This window comes from Sarcophilus harrisii, chromosome 2 (genome assembly GCF_902635505.1).
Source record: "Sarcophilus harrisii chromosome 2, mSarHar1.11, whole genome shotgun sequence".
NCBI classification, from domain to species: domain Eukaryota; kingdom Metazoa; phylum Chordata; class Mammalia; order Dasyuromorphia; family Dasyuridae; genus Sarcophilus; species Sarcophilus harrisii.
Window position 1 is genome coordinate 250290825 of NC_045427.1, and position 22444 is coordinate 250313268.

Consider the following 22444-nt stretch of genomic DNA (forward strand, 5'->3'; position numbering starts at 1 on the left):
TGCACAATGCTTATTAAGTGTAACTGGCCAGTTGATCTGTCTTTAGGATCATAGATTTAGATCTGAAAGGGCTTTCAGAGACCCTAGTCCAACTCCCTTATTGTATAGATTAAAAAAAAAAAAAAACAACTGGAGGCTCAAAGTGATATTACTTGAATTACTTGTCTAATTCATACAGATAATGGTGTTATTAAAACCAAAATTTGAACCTCAGGTATGATTCCAGAGCCTGTGCTCTTTCAATTATAGCACACAATGCCTCCTTGATGCTTTTAATATCTTTGGGGTTGAGGATGAAGTGGAGAGGAGGAAGAAAAATTGCCAGTTAAGTCCAACATTTGACTCCATTCAATCCAGCTGCATTGAAACCCACCGTCTCATTTGGTGAACGGCCAAACGATTAATAGCTAGTAACTATCTTCCATGGCAGTAGAAGCTGTTGGTATTTGAAGATCATTATGAAGTTTTTCTTTAGTTTCCTTTTTTGCAGGTTGAATAAGACCCCAAGTCCTGGAACATTTTCCCCAAAAGTTCTGTCCTTTTCATTACTTTCTAGATCTTCTCTTTGTTTTCTCTTGCCCTCTGGCTAAAGCAGCAGCCTGGAGATTGTTGCTCTCTGAGCTTTGTGGGAGGAGCCAAAGATATTGGGAGTGGTTGAGTTTCAGTTTTGAAAACTTTGAGACGCTACAGGAGTAGAAATTTTGAAAAGGGCCTCAATCTTAGCTTTTTCTCCTCTGTTTTCTCCTCATCTTTCTCTATTCTTATTTTCATTTTGAAAATATTGAAGTTTGATAAACTCATACTATCTACATCTAAATATGCTTCTTAAAACCCACCTCCTGAAGTAAAATCATTGAGTTAGTTTTCAAGGAAATGAAACTGAAATTAGTCTTTTTCATTTTGGTTGCTGATTGTGGGAATGTCCCTATACTAAAGGAGAGAAGAGAGTTATTTAGCAGAATATCCTGGATGATCAGTAGGAGAGTTACAAGGAATATCTGTGCTGGGGAAAAGTGACTTTTGATAAGGAATGATGGAGACAGTATCACTTTTGCTAGGTGAGTGTGATATGTTTTGGTTTTTTAAAAATTTATATAAAAATGCTATGAACTTGGGTTTATTTTTTAAATCTGTTTTCCAGTTTAATGAATTTCTTTCAGTAAACTCAAAACCACTGAACCCCAAATCACAGAGCAATCTGAAGAATGATAAGATTATATGACAGAATATTCTCTACTTCTAGGGCTCTTCCTTCTTTTTTTTAAACTAATTTTTGTTCCCTTTTATTTTTGCAATCTCACTCCCAAACCTTAATTGATAGGGGACAATAGAGACTCACAGAAAGAGAGACATAAGCAAGGAAAGACAAAAATCAAATTTTACCCTGGCCCAGCCCTGCTTTCAGAATGCAAGGTGGAAAATTCACATAGAGTATTCTCTCCCACAGGGATTGCTAATCATACTACAATATCAGGCTCTGATTATTTGTCTTATATGATGTTCTTTTCTGAATTTTTCCAGCAAGGCTGCAGAATCTGATAGGTGGTTTTCAATTTTGAAGTAGAAGCAAGAAGGTTGGATCAAACATGTCTGGATCTGTGACCAGCAATGGACCTCATTTAAGAACTTGCTGTAAAAGAGCTTCAGGTGATAAAGATCTAAAGGATCCCAGCTTCAGCCTGCAAACAGTCAAGCCCTGTTGTGGTCCTTTCATGAGAGTCACAGGGAGACAGCCACGAAGCTTCTCAGTATGTAGCAGGAACAGTAAAGACTGGAAGATGCTGGATCACCTTCAGAGTTATCCAAGCACAAATGAAATTTTACATGTGACCCCTGAGGAGTTCCATTTATGGAAGGTCCTACAGGAAACTCTGGATTTTTCTCTTTGGAAGGTGAAAGTTGGCTGGCAACTAGTTGAGAACTCAGCAATCATTTCCTTCTCTGGACCCCAGAAAGTGGTCTCTAATGCCAAGACTGCCATCAGTAAACTGATGATCCTTCTCAATTCCACTGTGAGAATGAATCCATGGCCTGGTTTGATTCAAGAGCAAAAAAAGATGAGTGGTTTCTTTCAAGTAGGAAATGGCCTTAGTCTTTATCTTTGGAAAGGAGAAGCTTCCACCTTCCGAGCCTCTGTCATCATGAGCCTCAGCAGTGGGCCACTGGACAGACAAAATAAGGTCAAACCAGTCCCCAAAGTAAGGGTACAGAGGCAGCATATCCTGAATGATCGAGGTATTCCCCAGGTGTTGCTACAAGTGGTGCTATCATCCTCCTGGGCTGGCCATAGCTCAGGGAGGAAGCTTACTTCTAGGGATGAAAGCCAGGAGCTGACTGCCAGTGCTGTCACTTTGGCACTGCAAGCTGCGTCTCAGGAGAAAAGTGCTTCTTTGGTAATCCACCCCACAGGTCCAACAGCCCTCGCAAAGGGGATAACTCAGGGAGTCAAGGCCTTTAAGAACATGCAGCCCATGGGGAGCAGCCTGAAGAATCTGACAGTTGCAGTAACTGATGATGACTTTGTAGCCGAGTGGGAGGTGGAATGTTGCAGGTGGTGGCCCAGTGGAAAGAATCTCCGCGTCCTCCTTCCCTACGTCATGAGCTCCTGGGAAGCAGTAACAACTGAGGTAGTGTTTGGAAGCCTCTTCAGCCAGAAAGTAAGTGGTCACTACTGAGTCTGGTTCTCCTTAGGTCAGTGGTACACATGCAGCCTTGGAAAGAATCCATGATTGATCAACAGAAATGATCAACTGGGTAATGAGATTCTAGGAAAAGTTAAGGAACATGGGATAAAGAGAAACTTGGAGAAAAACAATAACATTTCTTAAATATTCCAAGGGATTCAGAAGCCATAACAATTTATTGTCTATCCCCTTTGAGAATAGAACAAAACAAAATAGGTTAGACATGAGAGGGAACATCTAGTCAGTGAAGTCAATAAGAAATGGTACAGGTGACCAAGGAGTCCTATGAACTTTCTGTGAGAATTTGTTAAAACATGAAGGATCTCTGTTTGGGTTAAGGTAAAAGTAATGGAGGTTTTGGCAATCTCAAAGCTAAAGGAAAATGGTTTAGAATTCTATTACCTGATGAAAACTTTTTTTTAGAGGATGTTTATCTTAATTTTCCTTATTTTCATTCTTCTTTCTTCCTGAACTTTTCTTTTATTCACAGACAGATGTGGTTGTTTTCCCTTGGATTCTGGAGCCCCACAATAAAAGTTGGGTCCAGGAGACTACTACTCAGGTCCGTACAGCCCTGGAGACCATTCTTACTGCCCAGAATCTTGTCCATGGAAATATCATCACCATTCCTGCTTCCAGCTTGCCTGGTCTGCATTGCCAGATCCTATATATCATCTGCCTGGATGTGAGATTGGTTCAACAGTGCCTAGAAGTTAGCAAGGTTTGGCCTAATGTTTGAATATAAATGAATTAAAAGACATTTAATCAAACATTTACTATGTGTAAAACATTGTACTAAATGCTGGCTTTACAAGTAGAAAAAGAAGGACAGTTCTTGCTCTCAAAGAACTCACATTCTAATGGGGGAGACTATGTACTTTAGGGTACAGCAGCAAGGCAGAGGGTAATGCATTTTCTTTAATGTCATTTCAACTGATAAAATCATATCTGTTTCTGATGCTTACTTATTTTATAATGCCAAAGGCTTTGGAGGTGAAAACTTTCTTCTTGAAATCTTTAGTACTTGTGGGTATTGAGACCAGGCTGTAGTAACTGTAAAAGCAGTTGCCAAATTGCATCTCCATAGAGTTGTTCTCTGGCACGATGGCTATAGAGATTGGGCTAAAAGCAAGAGCATGGTGTTGTCTGTGCTGCCTTTACTGAGGCTTTTAGGTTTTTCTGTTAGTGGAAGTTGGTGGCAATTATGAGGAAGATGAATCTTTTCAATAGTGATTGCTTCTTTCTTTCTTTTTTTTTTTTTTAATAGCCTTTTATTTACAGGATATATGCATGGGTAACTTTACAGCATTAACAATTGCCAAACCTCTTGTTCCAATTTTTCACCTCTTCCCCCCACCCCCTCCCCTAGATGGCAGGATGACCAGTAGATGTTAAATATATTAAAATATAAATTAGATACACAATAAGTATACATGACCAAAACGTTATTTTGCTGTACAAAAAGAATCAGACTCTGAAATATTGTACAATTAGCTTGTGAAGGAAATCAAAAATGCAGGTGTGCATAAATATAGGGATTGGGAATTCAATGTAATGGTTTTTAGTCATCTCCCAGAGTTCTTTTTCTGGGCATAGCTGGTTCAGTAGTGATTGCTTCTTTCTATGGTGATTATGGAACCTGAATGGGAAACAGGACCAGTGGTCTGGGGGGTACTGCTATTCTGAAAGCTTTGGGGTTTAAGTCAGGGGTTATTTACTTCAGGGTGTGGGGGAAGGAGTAGGGATTGACTGGCCTGGCACATGCCAACTCTTGTCTTTTACTCAGGGTGTTTTACTACTTTAGCTAGGCTGATGTACTCATTCTATAGGTGCTGGTTATTTGACGGTTGATGGGGAAGACTCGGCCCTTCTCCAATAGAGTTGTTTTCCTATGGGTAGAAATAATGGTTGAGATTGGGCTGGAAGTAGGATCAATAGACTAGGTGGCACTTCTTTATGTCATATACTGTGTATAAATTGATCTTTATCAGGTCAATATCACATTCCCACTTTAAGACCCTTTGAGATGAAGGTAGTGAGTGTTGAGTTATGATTTCTCTTTACCTTATCTACCTTCTTATGGAGACAGGCTATACATATTTGTAATTATACTTGCATTATAATTACATTTATAATTATTTTAATTACTGTGATTGTTACTCAGCAGGTCATTCAGCAGGTGGTCTGGAGCTGCTTGGACAATTTCCTTGGCTCTTTTCTGGAATCCATCTCCTTTCCTATCTTAGACCTGGAGACTACTGGGAATTCTAATTCTTTGTGTATTATGTTGGAAGAGATCAATAACTTTTTAAAACAAAAACCCAACACATGGATGAAACTAGTACAGATAATTCAACCCCTACAAGCAGCCACTCCTCAGAAGGTAAAGTTTTAGTAAATCCATCATCAGCCATCATGGACAGAGATACCTTAGACCAAAATTTCTTACACTGGGTTGTGACCCCATATGGGATTGTATAACTGAATGTGGGAGTCACAAAATTATTATTTATTATCACTAAATGTTGGATTTGTACACCTATTTTATATACCTACATACTCTCAGCTGTGTAAAATTTTCCTGAGCAAAACAGGGTTGCAAGTAGAAAAAGTTTTAAGAAATCCTATCTTAGACAAAAGTACAAATCTTCCCACTTGCCTTCTTAGCTCTTGTATGCTTCTGATACCACTGCTGCTCTGATCCTCAGCTGCTTATTGCCAGGAGCTCCAGCATTAAATTGCTTTACTCTAGGTTTTGACCCTAAATTGGGCCCCTCATTCCAAAGTTATTCTTCCTATCTATGCTATCAAACTTTCATTTCCCCAAAGGCAACTGCCTTCATTTAGCTTGCTAGAGTGATTCAATCTGATAAATTAAATTCACACTGAAGTGAGAATCACTGATTCCTAGATTAATGTATTTGTACTTTAATAGAAAAATTAATTAATTTGAATTAATAGATCTCTAATGGAAGAATCTAAGCAAGATATTTTGGGGACAGATGGTTTTCTTCTCTCAAATGACAGTAGATTGCTGGTTGGAGGTGAGCCAGAGACAGCTGAGGGTTTAAACAGATGTCTTCTCCCACAGAAACAATAATAAAGTGAAAGTCAATGACATTACATGAATAGTTTTGACACCTGTTCAGATTATTGATTTGTAATTACAGATCAAATGCTCAGATACTCTATGAGACTAAATAGGTTGTTCTTTAAAGATAAAATATTAACACAGCCAAATCCAGAGACTCTTAGACCTTTTTAGAAAAGATGTACAAAATTGCAGTGCTTCAGTATTTATAAACAATAGTCTTTTTGGTGTGTACTTGATCTTGGTTTATTTTAAATATATCAGATTTCTTCCATCTTTTCCTTTCAGATGACTGAATATTTTAGGACCCCTCTTGGTAAGTACACTGTCTGGGAATATCATAGAGTTGATATTATTCAGCTTTCCAGAGAATTCAAGCATCTTCTCATTCACAAACATTTCTGTTCTTCAAAATTTCATCTAATCTGTTTATCAATATAGTCATTCATATCCTACTTCCTCACACTTTCAAGGGCACAAGTCTAAAGGACACATAAATCTGTGTAGGTAAATAGGTAGAGATACTTATGCAGTTATGATATACTTAATGAATTACTTCCCACTCCTACCCTTATTCCAGGCTAATCAGTAAGGTAATATATAAAAGAGATATAATGAATTCAAATTGTTTAAATTAACTCTCTGCTTGATGTGCTATTTAATAATGGACAGTATTGAAGTTATTATTGACTCTATACTGCTTGACCCTGGTGTTTTTTTTTTTTTTTCAGATATCTTAGAATCTCAGTCCTAAGAAAATTATAGCAATACTTATCATATGTTATAATTAACATATGCTATCCACCTCCTGAACATAAAATTCTAAGGGAGAGGAAAAAGAAGTATAATACCCTCCTGTTCTTAGGGAGTTTGCAATTTGATTGAGATGGCAAGATTACCATAATACAGTGGTACAGTATATAAGAATTATATATGCCTATCCTCCACTGAGATCTTCTGATACTTGAGTTCTCAAAGGCTGTGATAGTGAAACATAAACACTAGTAGATCTTCCTAACCTGAAAGGGCTCAGGGACCCAATGTGTGCCATTACTATAGAAACCAACCTTACTAGTGAGCCTATCATTGAACTGATGGCAGAGTGTTGATTTTTGTGACTAAAGTCTCTTAAAATGATGATTTTTGTGATTGAAGTCTCTTAAGAACACTCTTCCAAAATGATGGTGAGGATATGATCTGTGCTGATGGAGGTATTGATGAAACTGATAAAATTATTTAATGGCATGTGAGTGTAGATATATGTGTCATGAGAGAGAAGAGACAAAAAGAGAGACAGAGACACAGACACACACAGAGAAAAGAGAATATTATAAACATATATAAGCATCATAAACATTTATATTTACACCCAAACTTCTATTGTCAAAGATAAATTTTCTATGTGGGGGGAGGAAGGGGGAGCCTGGCCAACTAAATTGAGAGCTGACCTTAGGTCCAGGAAGACCTGCATTCAAGTCCCACTGCTGACACATACTGATTGTAATCTTGGTCAAATCATTTATCTTCTGAATCCTCTAAGCAACTTCTAAGAGATTAAATTGCAGAAAAGGTGATCACTAGCATTGATAAAGATATCAATCTGGGCATATATCCTTTTCTGCTGAAATCACAGATCCAAGGAAAAAAGAAATGTTTGTTAAATGGAAACAACATTGAATAAAAAAAAGAAAAAGGAAGAATCATAGATCTAGTCCTTGTTTATATATAATATACATATATATATACATATAAAAATGTATATATAGCTAAATACCTGCATATATTTATTAACATATAATAAATATATACAATATGAAACTAAATTCTAAGGGTATGGTATAGATCAGGGGTAGGGAATGCTTGGCCCGCCTGATTTCAAAGATTGCTAAATCATTTTGCTAAGGCAACCATAAGCAATAATGAGCTAAAAGCTAGGTACAACAATCTCCAACTGCTTGAGTTCTATAAATTGATCATTTTGTATAGCCCATGAATAATGTTATAAATATCCAAATTGCCCTTGGCAGAAAAAAAGATTCCCCCCCAGTATAGATAATAAGGACTGTTCAGAGAAGAGAGACTATTGGAGCTTGAATGGAAGAGATGAGATTTGATCTGAATCTTGATAGGGTAGTGTTTGAGCAAGCAAGGAAATAAATGGAGGATAAGACATTTTAAGGTAACAGAGTGCTGTAGATAAAGGGCCCTGGCTTTTGTATGACAGGGAAATGCGCTTGATGATAAAGGAGGTTTCATGTTGGGAATTAATGGGGAAAAAAAACGTTGAATAGGTAGAGTAGGGCTAGAAAATGGGGAGCTTTAAAAAGTTTGTAGGTATATTTGGCCCAGTTACAAAAATACAGATTTGCCATTAACAAAGAGGTAGTTATGGAAGACAATGGTAATAGATGAGTGATAAGAGGAAAGATGTATTTAAAAAGAATAACACAAGACTGGGTGGAACCTTGAGGAAAGCCCTTATTTAGGGTTCATAGTAAGGAAGAAGTATGAGCAAAGGAGAGAGGGAGAGAGAAGTAACACATTAACGTAGAGGGCCAGTATTGAATAAATCCATATATAAGAATGGACTTATTCAATATTGGCCCTCTACAGATTAATACAAACAAGAGGAGATTCAGGAGAGTAGAGTCCCATGGAAACCAAGAGTACCCAACAGTATGAAAGAGAAGGGGGGGGAATCCATAGGATCATAAACTTTTGAGGTGCAAGAGACTTCAAGAGGTCATCAAGTCCAATCAGCTCAATTAAATAAAAAGAAAAAAGAATACATAATTAATAATAATAGTAGCTAACTTTATATAGCACTTTAAAGCTTTATACAGTACTTTATAAAACATTTTTAAAGTAATTTACCATACTACTTAATCTTCACAAGGACTCTAATGAATAGGGAAGGGAATATATATTTATAAAATATGTACTATGTGCAAGGCAGTCTGCTAAGTGCTTTACAAATGTTATTTCATTTTAGATGAGATAATATTAAGAGCTATATTATCCCTATTTTGCAAATAAATACAATGAGACTGAGAAAAGTTAAGCAATTTGCTCAGGACCACTCAGCTAGTGGGTATGTGAAGCAGTATTTGAATAAAGTTAATAAATAATAATGGTTCTAAATCTAGCACTATCATCCATGCCACCTAGTTTTATAATTAAAACTTCACAGAACTATCTACAACATGCTTTTTTAAATCTTAATATTTAGTTTTTTATTTAATTTTTAAAATTAAAATTAAAATTTTTTTAAATAAAGCTTTTTATTTTCAGAACACATGCATAGATAATTTCAATATTCACTCTTGCCAAACTTTGTGTTCCAAAACTTTTTTTTCTTTCTTTCCTCTACCTGGCAAGTAGACCAAAATAGATGGCAAGTAATCCAAAATATATTAAACATGTGCAATTCTTCTATACAAATTTCCACAATTATGCTGCACAAGAAAAATCAGATTAAAAAGGAAAAATGAGAAAGAAAACAAAATGCAAGCAAACAACAACAAAAAAAAATATGAAAATACTGTGTTGTGATCCCCAATCAGCCCCACAGTCCTCTCTCTGGGTGCAGATGGCTCTTTCTTCATCACAAGACCATTGGAACAGGCCTGAGTCACCTTGCTGTTGAAAAGAACCACGTCCATCAGAATTGATTATCATATAATCTTGTTGTTGCTGTGTATAATGTTCTCTTGGTTCTACTCACTTAGCATCAATTCATGTAAGTCTCTCCAGACTTTTTTGAAATCCTCCTGATCATTTCTTACAGAACAATAATACTCCATAACATTCATATACCATAACTTATTCAGCCATTCTCCAACTGAGGGGCATCCACTCAGTTTCCAGTTTCTTGCCACTATAAAAAATTCATGTAAGTCTTTTCAGGCTTTTTTGAAATCAGTTTGCTGATAGTTTCTTATAGAACAATAATACTTTATTACATTCATATAACTTATTCAGTCTTTCCCCACTGATGGGCATCTACTCAGTTTCTAGTTTCTTGTCACCACAAAAAGGGTTGCTTCAAACATTTTTGCACATGTGGATCCTTTTTCTTTTTTTATGATCTCTTTGGAATACAGACCCAGTAGAGACTCTGATGGATCAAAGGATCTACACAATTTGGTAATCCTTTGGGCATAGTTTCAAATTGCTCTTTAGAATAATTGGATCAGTTCTCAACTCCACCAACAATGTATCAGTGTCTCAGTTTTCCCACATCCCCTCCAACATTCATCATTATTTTTTCCTATCATCTTAGCCAATCTGAGAGGTGTGTAATAGTACCTTAGAATTGCCTTGATTTGCATTTCTCTGACCAGTAGTGATTTAGAATACTTTTTCATATGACTAGAAATTGTTTTAATTTCTTCATCTGAAAATTATTCATATTCTTTGACCATTTATCAATTGGAGAATGGCTTGTATTATTTTAAATTTGAGTCAGTTCTCGATATATTTTAGAAATGAGGTCTTTAATAGAATCCTTGGATGTAAAATTTTTTCCCCAATTTACTGTTTCCCTTCTAATCTTGTCTGCATTGTTTTTACAGACTTTTTTTTTAACTTAATATAATTAAAATTATCTGTTTTGCAGTCCATAATGTATTCTGGTTCTATTTTCCCACAAATTTCTTCCTTCTCCACAGATATAAGAGGTAGATTATCCTTTGTTTTTCTAATTTGTTTATAGTATCACTCTTTATGTCTAAGTCATAAACCCATTTCGACCATATCTTGGTATATGGTGTTAAATGAAGGTCAATGCCTAGTTTCTGCCATATTAGTTTTCAATTTTCTCAGCAATTTTTGTGAAATAGTGAACTCTTATCCCAGAAGCTGGGGATTTGGGATTTATCAAAGGCTAGATTACTATAGTCATTGAATATTGTGTCTTGTGAGCCTAACCTATTCCACTTATTGACTGTTCTATTAGCCAGTACCAAATGGTTTTGATGATTGTTACTTTATAATATAGTTTTAGATCTGGTACAGCTAGGCCACCTTCATTTGCGTTTTTTTCTATTAATTCCCTTGAAATTCCTGAACTTTTGTTCTTCTAGATGAACTTTGTTACTATGTTTTCCTAGATCTGTAAAATAATTTCTTGGGAGTTTGATTGGTATGGCACTAAATAAGTAGATTAATTTAAGTAGTATGGTCATTTTTATCATATTAGCTAGCCCACCATAAGCACTTGATGTTCTTCTAGTTGATTAGATCTGACTATTTGTGCTATCCACAAAATACTATAAATAAGCTTGACAACTGAGAAAAGATTTTTAATTTAGACTTGTTGGTCAACTCTCTTGTCTTTTCTTCTAGAAGCCATTGGTCTCTGTTGGAAGGAGGACCTTGCTTTCATCCAGTATCTTAATGACTCCCCAGATGTTTTCCAAGAGTTTGAAGATGATTTAAAGAAAGTAGGCTGTGTTTTCCAAACTTGTTACCCTTTGGGAGTGCTTCAGTTTGTAGCAGAAGGAGAACACTTAGATCCATCTAATTGGGAGAAAGCTGTGGAGAATGCTTTTCAGAAAAACAAGAAGAGATATGCTATTCACTATGAGTCCAATACAGATATTCTAAATATTCTGAAGAAGCAACAATCTCTAGTGAAGTCTTTTAAAAGTATACAAGAATACAAAGGCCCTTGCTTTGTAGGGCTAACTGAAGAAGTGAAGATGTTTGTACAACATATTCAGGAAATGGCTTTCAGTGAAAAGCCAGTGTGTGTGGAACATCCCATTCTCCATCTTCCTAGATTTACAGTAGTCAAAAACATGATAACCAAGTTCCTCTTTCCTCACTCTCCAGTGACTATAGCCTTGGCAGAAGATCCTTTAGGTATGATCACTTTTCAGGGGCCCCAAAAGGATGTGCTTGAGGTGGAAAGGCAGTTTTATAGTCTGTTTAGTGCTTTTAAGAACTGGCCAGTCTCGCTCTCCACATTCCAAATACATTTTATCCAGGGCCTCCAGGAAGAACTCTTTAATGAGAATTTTTTCCTTTCTCAAGATATTTCGGCAGTGCTTAACACTTCTGATGGAATTAATATTTGGGGGCTTGATTTTGGAGAATTGGTACAAGCAGAAGAATTATTGAAAAGCCTGGTTTATGAGAGGAAGATTGATATCGGGGAAGAGGTCCAGTGGGCAACCAGTGGCCTGGAATGGGAAACTCTACTCATAGCACTAAGAAATCCAAAGAGAGTTAATTTTTATAGTGTCAAATCACAGCTAGGTATTTTGACTTCGGTGGTCATAGTGGGCACCAGGATTGAAGTAGCTGAGGCAGAAATGAATATTAGGGAATATTTGATGAGTTATTCAATAACTGAAGACAGAATTATTTCTCCTCGACTGGAGCTAGCTGAAGCCAGAGAAAACCTGTTTCGGATAATGAACTGGGGGGACTTAAAGGTGAATATTTGCATTCAAATCAACCATTCTACTTTAACTTTGAAACTAAAAGGACTAAGGAAGCATGTAAAAGAGGCCAGAGGAATTGTTCAAGCAGATCTAGATTCATTAACTATGAGAAGCATCCCCATAAGGCACAGAGGAGTACAACAATACCTTTTGGGAATTGGAGCTACAGTTCTTTTCACATTTGCTGAAGAACTCCAATGTTTGGTGAAGATGCAAGTGACAGAGAAAACCACAAATACTTTGCTCTCTGAGGTCTCAGCTTATAGGAAGGAGAATGAATTGGTAAGAGTCATCAATTCTTGATAAAATTTCAGAACTGAAAGGGAACTTGAGTCTTTTTTCATCCTCTATTCTAAGCCTAGAAAAATGGTTCTTCTATTTTTAGAGGACTTTAAAGTAGGTACCCAGTCTTGCTTATGCTCCTTTGGGGGTTTACTCATTTATTAAATATTTATTAAGTGTATAGTATATGTAATAATGCACTAAAATTAGAGAGTATTCAAATTTGGTCCTTTTCTTCAAGGAGTATAAACTCCTTGATAAATCTAATAAGATATATTCTTGTATAGGCATTTATCAGTGATATTGCAAGTTCAGTTCCAGACCACTGCAACAAAGTAGATATTGCAATAATGCGAAGTTACTTGGATTTTTTCCCCTGTGCATATAAAAGTTATATTTATACAGTAGTCTACTCTACTAAATATACAATAGTATTATGTCCTTACTTTTAAAATATTTTATTACCAAAAATATGCAAACCCTTATCTGGGCCTTCAGTGGGTCATAATCTTTTTGCTGGTAGGGTCTTGTTTCTGTATTGATGGCTAATGATTGATCAGCTGAAGGCTATGATGACTATGATGAGTGGCAGTTTCTTAAAATAAGACAACAATGAAATTTGTCACATCTATTGACTATTCTCCCTTTAACCCTCAGAGAGCATTATTGGGTTATTAATTGACTTAATTTCAAAACTGTCATGTCTCAAGCAATAGGGCAGTCCAAAGAGAGGGAGAAACAGGGAACAGTCAGTTGATGGAGATGTCAGAATATAGGCATTTATTGGGCAAGTTCCACTGTCTTACAAGGGCATGGTTTGTGGCACCTCAGAACAATATAGTTAGTAACATAAAAGATCACAGAGCACCATAAAAATATGATAATGATGAAAAAGTTTGAAACATTGTGAGAATTACCAAAGTGTGAGAGAGACATGATGTGAACCCCTGCTGTTAGAAAAATGGTGCCTCTTGAATTTCAAGGTTACCATAGTGAAAAATGCAATATCTGTGAAACACAATAAAAGGAAGCACAATTAGACAAGTTATGACTATACAAATTTTATTTTTTATATTTCATATTCTTTATAAAATATGTATATATTATTTATATTTATATTACAGAAATGCTGATATAGGGACAGCTACGTGGCTCAGATGATTCCTAAAGTTTCTTTTACCTCTAAGATTCTATGACCAAGTCATACATTATATCAGAATGTTCTGGATTTTAAGCTCTTGTCCCACTTGATGACATACTAAGAAATAACCCTAGCTGACCCATTTCATCTCTCATTGGCTTTTAAAATTCTCCCTTTTTCCCTTTTCTCATTTGTGCTTACCATATCTACCATAGATAATTTTGTTTCCTCTCTACCCCCTTGATTTTATTTTCTTGTTTTATTGCTATAGCTAGCATTTCTACTTCTATATCAAATAAGAGTAAAAACACTGGACATTTTTGTCTTACCAGTAATCTTATTGTGAAATATTCTAGTATTTCTCCAATTACGTCTTAAGTAGATTTAACCATGATTATTGATAGTTTATAAACCAATTAGATAGATGGTGCCCTGAGCTTCGGTTTTAGTTCTGGTTCCAGGACAAGTGAAATAGTCAGGGGCCACCAACCCTCTCTAAAATTATGCAAGTTGATTTGGAATGACATAGTAGTTAGGATGAATAATGTTTTTAAAATGTTAAGTAGACTAGGGAATCAGGACTCTACAAATAAACTAATCTGGGGTAAATAGAAACTAGCTACCTCTAAACACACTAATTATCACCAAATAAGGATAAACACAGGGATTAGTAGCATTGAAGGGTTGCCCTTAATGGATTCATCAGTAATTCAATCAGTAATTGTGAGTCCTTTTCTACATTCCCTCTGGGGAATCCTAAACTAGACAGGGTGATTGGTGAAATATCAGTGTTCTGTTCAAGGCCTTCCCCGGGATTTCTTCATCTTTTAGTCCAATTATCTTTTTGTTTTTGTGTTTGTTAAATGAGAAATGGAAGAATAATTTATAAGTTTCTGAACTTTAGGATCTTATAGAGGAATCAAAAGAAAGATTTCTGAGTCTTCTGGGAATGTCGTGTTTTCTAATACATTTAGTAGGTTTCTTACTCTTTCTTTTTATTAGACATCTGTCCAAGAACTCCTGAAGTTTCTCAGAAGATACAGAAAAGAACACTTTGCTCTTGGTAAGAATGAGAAGATACTGTCCTATTCCCTGGAATCCCTATTAGTTTTCTTTCATCTCCAGATGTGTAAGAATTTGGGGACATTATTCCATTTGGAGATATTTGTACTACAGGTAGAAACATTCTCTTCCCAGTTACTGACAAAATGACCAGGGAGACACAAAGCAGTAACCTAAAGATAATGCAGTGTATGGTTACTAAGCATTTTCAGAGCAATGGTACACATTATCTCTTGAAGACTGCTCTGTGTCTTCTCTTAATGTTGAACTTGTCGAGGGGACCAATATGTAGGAAAAGGAGAAAGGAGAGAAGGAAGATGGCTGTTATTAGTTGGCTAAGCTATTAGTCAGCATCCAGCTAAAAGCACTTAGTACAGTGCTTTTATAAATATTATTTAATTTGATTCTAACAACAACTTTGGAAAGTAAGTACTATTACCTGCATTTTACAGTTGAGGAAACTGAGATAAAACGAGTTGTCCAGGGTGACACATTCATTAAGTATATAAAGTTGGATTTGGATTCTGACTTTTCTTACATCAGGCCCTAAACTATATCTGTTGTATCAACAGCTACTTAAACCATTCTTCTAAACATATTAAGTATGTTAAGTAAGTATCACAAATGTTTAACCTATATTGGATTACTTGCTGTCTAAGGGAAGGGGATGGGGAGGGAGAGAGAAAAATTTGGAACACAAGGTTTTGCAAGGGTGATTGTTGAAAATTATCTTTGCATGTATTTTGACAAATAAAAAGCTATTATTAAAAAAATTAAAATAAACCACTGAGATTGGTGAAAAGAAAGAGAAAGTAGCAGTTTCCTCTAAATTAAACCACATTTTTTTTTTTTTTTACTATAAGTTAGATGTGTAAAGTACCTTAGAGGTTATATAATTCAACTCCCTCTTCTCCAGCCTATTCCTAGGTTCCTTAAGTATGTGGAAATTTATGTATATAATGATTTTGTATATAAAAATTTATGTATGTAATAAGTTTCTGAATAAGTGGAAATTTGATCTTGCAATCTTAAAATTAAAAACAAATTTCTAATTTTGTCAACCTTCCACAGTTATATACATATATTTATATATAAACCTAAGCCCTTTGCTAGAATTCTAGTATAATTGATTATTTTCTTGGTATTAATTAAATTAGAAAATAGTTATTTCTCATTTTCTTTATGCTTCAGAAACTGAGGGCAATTTGTTCAGCCTTTTTCAGACTGAGTAATTTCAATTCTTTTGAGCTTTTCTCATACATTCTATTATTTTAGCCTTTCATAGGCAGTATGACATCAGAATGGATCAGATTTTCCTTCATTTTCAAAAATTGAGGGTATTTGACTCATTATGAATTTCTTCTCTTTGTTTTCAGGTGACTCTCCACTAGGACTGGTTCAAGTATTGGGTAAGGAGATGAATTTAGTCAAATTTCAGGAAGCTTTTGAAGACTTTATGAATGGATATTGCAGTGAAACATTTGACAGTGATAAAATAGTCACTTTCAGCCAAGACTGTCTTCAAAAGGTCTTAAGCCAAGGGTACTATTTCCCACTCAATCTGCATCATCGTGGGAGTCTCTTACAGATCCAAGGTTTTCAGGAAGATGTGAAGAAAGCTGCTATTGTTGTACAAACTTTAATCCAGGAAGCTCATGACATAGATAGAGCAGCAGAAGCCCTGAAATCTGTGGTTCAATGGCAATATGACATTGGTAACACAGGTCTTTCCCCATTTGATAAAACTACAAATCTAAAACTGGAAGCAGCATATAGGAAGGAAGAAGAGAACATTGAAATCATCTTGAATTCTAGAAAAGCCAAGGTCAACTTGAAGAAGAGGGAAGGTTTGGTACTAGACATGGGGACAATTTTTAAAATAAAGCGGGAAATCTGCATATGGGGTGAGTTTTTTTTTTTCCTTTAATTTTCATTTCTCAATTAATCAGGTTTACTTGGCTTTGTCCCTTTCTTTAAGCTCTCATTTCTTCCCAGATTCATCCTTAATGAATAAGAATGAGAGAGGTGGTCATTCTGGAAGATATTTATCTATGTTAGAAAATTGGAAAATTAAAAGTAGTAGTTGTTAACCTTGTCCTGCACTAATTTTTCAATGGGATTCTTTAGCCAATTTCATACTTGCTTATAATGAGAAAAATATAAACATTTGAAGTTCATTGATAATCCAAAAGGTACTTTAGTTAATTATTCTAATGTCTTATTTTATTTATACTAATACATTGTATTTGAATACTTTCCCTCAAACATCTAGAGAACAGCAAATCCAGAACATTCTCTGAAACTTTAAGCAAAAATGTAACTAATCACACCATAGGTTTCTACATTTGTAGTTTACCAATTGCTAATAGAAAGACTATGCTAATAATTTTACCTTTTCCTCCCATTTAATTTTTTATCAGAATTTTTAACAAGAGATAAACACAGATATCTAATGTTTTTTTCACTTCCTCTTTACCAGTAATTAGTTAGATGGGCTAAAAAAGAAACAATTAAAAGGATTCTCTTGCCTTTAAAGAATTTAGAAATAAATGTGGACACTCAATTCAACAAACAGTAAGTGCTTACTATATACAGGGCCATAGAAAGCCACTTCCAGATAACAGACTGCTTTCCAAATTCAGATGGAATAAAACTGTTTAAAGTAAAAAGAGAAGCAGATGAATATTTTGAAGGCAAGTGTGATGATAAAGCCATTCTACATTTATTTCATTGCCTTCTTGAACACAGGAATACATAACTCCAGTAACAAAACAATCTCTCCTTGAATTGGAAGCAAAATAGCAGCTGACCATTTCTAGATAATTCTCAATATTTAATTCAACAAATTAGGTACCTAATATGTGTAGAATGCAGTGCTGGAGGAAATGCAATTAGCATATTCAATAGGGAAATGCAATATATGCACATATATGTATACTAAAATGAACTAGTAAGAAAGATTAAGCTCTGATAATGTGGTTAGATTGCTATGGTTGCACTAGTCCAAAACACTTGAGTAATTGATGTTCTCTGTCTTCTCAGATATTAGTGATTTTAAACTATGGTAGGCAATTCATATTTCCTGAAAAGGTAACTTTTATTTCTAAACGATACCTCCTTTTTGGCTTGCTTCCTCTTTCCTGTTGAGTCCCTTCCCCCCCACCCAAACAAAACAATTTTGCCATACTTTAGTCTTGGATTTGGGCAAGTAGGTGGTATGGTGGATAGAGAGCCAGAAATGAAGTCAGTAATACTCATCTTCCTAAATTCAAACCTGACCTCAGATACTTAGTAGCTGTGTGACCCTGGGCAAGAGACCCTGTTTGCCTGAATTTCTATTCTATAAGATGAGCTGGAAAAGGAAATGGCTCTTCAATATCTTTCCCAGGAAAACTCCAAATGGGTCACAAAGAATCAGACACACTGAACAACTGAAAAACAACAATGGTGTTGCATACTATTATAAGCGGTTATGAAAGTCTAATAATAAATAGTCCCTCTCTTTATCTTCCTTCTCATTTCCAGTGTCCGGGTTCAGTTCAATTAAATCAGATGTTTATTTAATAAAGGGAAAATCACTTTGTGGTCTTCTACATCTGAATATTAGATAAAATACAACAAGCAATTTCAATATTTATTGGCCAATAGTTTTTTTTTTTTAAATCACATTTAATTTCTTAGAAGCAAAAGTGAACATTTAGAACAAAGATTAAAGTTTCCTGAATCCCTCCCTTTGTTCCTTGCTTCTCAATCTTCCAAAATAGTCTGGTAGGGATGAAGTGAATGAATAATCCACTATGCATTTGGCATCGCTGCTGGACAATGGGACAGAGAAGAAGGAAATGATATCACCATCTTTCTTCCTGGCTCACACTTGAGCAAAAGTTTGGGTTTCTCCCTTATTATCTCAGTATTACGCCTCAGAATTGTCACTACCATTCATTCTAGTTCAATCCCTGGCTGCTTGAAATAGCTCCTTCTAGCAATTGCTCCTGATGGGTCCTCTCTGGGGTCTCATGAAGACCATTCCTTTTGTATCTTCATGCTTGTAATAGCTTCCTGCTTCCTCTTCCCACTTCTTCAACCTTAAGATTAGGGTCAGTATTGGGGTAGAATTTGGGATTCTGGGTAATTAGTCCCTTAAACAAAGTCTCTTTGTCCCCAATGGATATGGCCAAGGTTAGATTACATATGTAAATAACTACAATAAATAAAAGAACAAAAATGCAAACATAAAGTATCCCAACATAAGAAATAGGAACGCTCACAGATTTCATTTAAGTTTCTAAAAATACTTCCAACTTTTTGTAATAGAGATGAGCATCCCTCAACATTGGGAACCAATGGATGATAACCCAGTGAAGACTGTGAAACTCTCATCAAATCAGGTGGAGTACCAGAGAGTAGCCCAGAAGTTCAAGTATTCCATGAATAAGACTACCATCCTTAAGGTGAATCATGTTTATTGAATAGGTGATTACACTCATTAACTCAAGGTATAGGGAAAGTGTTAAACATAACATTATTAAAATCTTGTAGAAATATTATAGAGATCACCATTCCTAAAAACATTTTTTTATTGTCTCCACATTTATTATTATCTCTTTTCTTCACTACTTTCCTTCTCCTAAGCTGGTTTTGAATAATCTTTAAACCAGTATGTGTGGATTTAGACTGTAGCTGGAAAGGGTCTTTAGACATCATCTAATCCAAAAATTTGTTTTACAAATGGGAAAACTGAGGCCCTGAGAGAAGAAGCAATTTGCTCAGCATCATGCACTGTTAGATACAATTCTAGAGTCCAGGTCTTCTGTTCTCAGTCCAGTGCCTACTTTTTCCATTACAACAAATGAATATGTGAAATATTTTTAAAAATTAGAAAAAAGGACAGTATGAAATCTAACCTCCTATTCCCAATCTCTCATTTCATAAGGTTCAAAGGACAATCACTATTAAAAGAAGAAGAGATGCTAGAGCTTTTTAGCTCTAGAAATAGATTTGGGAACTTTTAGTAGTGGAATTGGAAATTCCTTGCTTGTTCAATTAAATCTAATTTGGAAATGTAAGTGTTATGAAAACAAAATATACCTGGAAAAATATATTGATCTCATTTGGATGATAACAGGCTTTCTTTTTTCAATTTTGTTATTTAGATAGAAAGAATACAAAACCCATACCTCTGGACCTCTTACATTTACAAGCGAAACTGGATGGAAAAAAAGAATCCCCCAGGAGTACAGAATGAGCAGTTTCTCTTCCATGGAACAAAAGCAAAAAACTGCTCATCCATTATTGAAAATGGGCTAAAAAGTACCTGTAGGAAAAGTGAGTATGCTGCGACTAAAAGAGGATATGCCTTAATGCTACTGAAAAGGGTGAAATTCCAGACTATTTTTCCTGAATTCTGGGTTGATCTGACACACCAGTCTCCTGGTACTTTAGCTTTGATAATGGAACAAAATGAAATATTTGTAGGTCATTTAAAGGAGATTTATTTAGATAAAAGAAGCAGGAGACGTGCCTATCAATAAGGATAGGTACTGAGGATATTTCTGGTTGACTTAGCTGATCAAGATTGCCCAAGTTGCCCATTGTGATCTACCTGCAGTCTCAGGTTGTCAAGAGCTTTTCATGTTTGTTTTGTATTCAGCAATTAGAAAGTTATATCAGTAGTCCAAGACTTTAATTTCTTGTGCCAACTAAATTTTAGGGATGACCTCAATACCTTTTAAGGAAAAACTATCCTAGTTCATATTGGGGTGGGATACACTATTATTCCTACCACATCCTGTATTCATCTGTCCCAAGAGATACTTAGCTTCTCCATTGTTTTATATTCAAGACTTAATAACAAATGCTTATTTTTATAGATGGAAGATATGGCCAAGGGATCTACTTTGCAGTGGATGCTTATATGTCCTCCCAATTTTGTGGAAAAGGCTGTCAAGGATCCAAGTTTTTGTTCCAAGTTCGTGTCCTTACTGGGGAGTATGTTAAAGGTGATTCAGAACTAATATTACCTCCAAGAAAACCAGGAGGAGGGAGATATGATAGCTTGGTTGACTCGATGGGTATGCCAAGAATATTTGTAACCTTTTTTGATGACCATTCATACCCAGAATATTTGATCACATTTTGCTGATCCAGTATGGGTTTTATCTAGGCCTTTAAGTTATATAGAGAATCTCTAAAACGGCTTTTTCAATATAGCCATGGCTTCAAGTAAATATAAAGTAAAATAAGAAAACACAAGTTCTAGTGTCCAAGATTACACATTTGGCAATTTTCATTTGTTTTATCTGTTGTATTACCAGTCCAAACTATGTTACATTGTAGTATAACATAAATTAGACTTAATCACAAGCCAAAGCATCACCAAAAATTAGACTGAATCTAAAGGATATGAGGCTGTTAAGTGGTATTTTCTCAGACCTCATCCTTACAGACTTCTTAGCAGTTTTTGATACTGTTCAAATGTCTCCTCTCTTTTTTGTCCCAGATAGTCTCTCTTCTCCTAGCTTCTATGATATTTATCTTTGATTCTTCTCTTGTCAGATCACATCTTCTTAGTCTCCTTTGGTAGCTCATCATCTGTCTTCTCCCTCAATGTAGATGTCCTTCAAAGCTAACCTCTTCTCTTTTTGTCTCCTTTCAGTAAACTCATGAGTTACAAAATGTCAAATTCTTAACTGTATAGAGAAATTCCAAATCTTCATAACCAACTCATTATTCTTTGGAACTCTAGTTCCATATTATATTACTTTTTGGGATGTCCTTTAGGCATCTCAAATTCTACATGTGCAGAAGAAAATTCACTTTATTCCTCATCAGCCTTCCGCAAATTTCACATTTTTTTATATCCACATTCTTCCAGTCACTCCGCCTTAAAACCTAGGAGTCATCTTTGATTCTTCCTGCTCGAAAATTACCAATGATTTCTTAATTGTCAAAACTAATGGTCATTTCTCAGTCTTGAGATCTTTTTTTTATCTGTCTCAAGCTCTTTAGTTATTGACACTATTGATCACCCTTTTCTCTTGGATATCCTCTCTACCCAAGGTTTGCATGATGCTGTATTTTCCTGGTTCTTCTGCAACATGACAGATCCTTCTCAGTTTTTTTTACTGAACCTTCATTGAGTTCACATACACTGATAGTCTGCCCCAGCCCTCTTCTATTTTCCCTTACCAACTGCCTTCTAGGTATGTCAAAATAGATGTTCTATAAACATCTTAGACTTATCATCTTTCCCCCAGATCTTCCCTCTACCATCTTCCCTAGTTCTATTGAGGGTAACGGTCTCTTCTCAGTTCTTTCCAGACTTTGATGTCATCCTTCACCCTCACATACTCATCATGAAGTGGTTTAGGAGACTGAGAGAGTATAGTTTTGAACTGTTAGAGAGTAATGGTTTGCAACATGAAGAAATCCTAGGTCACAAAGATTTGCCATTTATTATGTGAAATAGCTCATAGGCTTAACCACAGATGACTAAGCAAGGCAGAATCATAGATAAGTAAGCAATATTCTTACAGGATTCAGGAACTTTTAAAGTCTCGGCAAGGGCAGAGTCTGAGGAATAGCATGAAGGAAGAGTGTGGGAGGATTTGGGGAGAGGCCAGGGAGGGATCTAGAAAGAGCCTAAGTGACTGACCAGGCCCCAGACTTGCCTATAGATATGTAATCAAGATAATCTCAGAGAGTGGACTGGATGGATTAGAGACTAGGAGGGTCA

At 35.6% G+C, this 22444-nt stretch overlaps 1 protein-coding gene across 1 annotated transcript; it reads left to right on the forward strand.

The window, feature by feature from the left end:
• The first annotated feature begins 749 nt into the window (after window positions 1–749).
• LOC111719603 lies at window positions 750–20804 on the forward strand. Its single transcript, XM_023498736.2, is given in 12 exon segments — window positions 750–1058; window positions 1522–2657; window positions 3175–3405; window positions 4849–5067; window positions 6064–6091; window positions 11122–12506; window positions 14650–14710; window positions 16086–16613; window positions 19024–19160; window positions 19863–20034; window positions 20580–20596; window positions 20598–20804. Coding segments are annotated over 11 exon segments (3975 nt in total). The 5' UTR covers window positions 750–1058; window positions 1522–1586; the 3' UTR covers window positions 20724–20804.
• Window positions 20805–22444: the final 1640 nt, after the last annotated feature.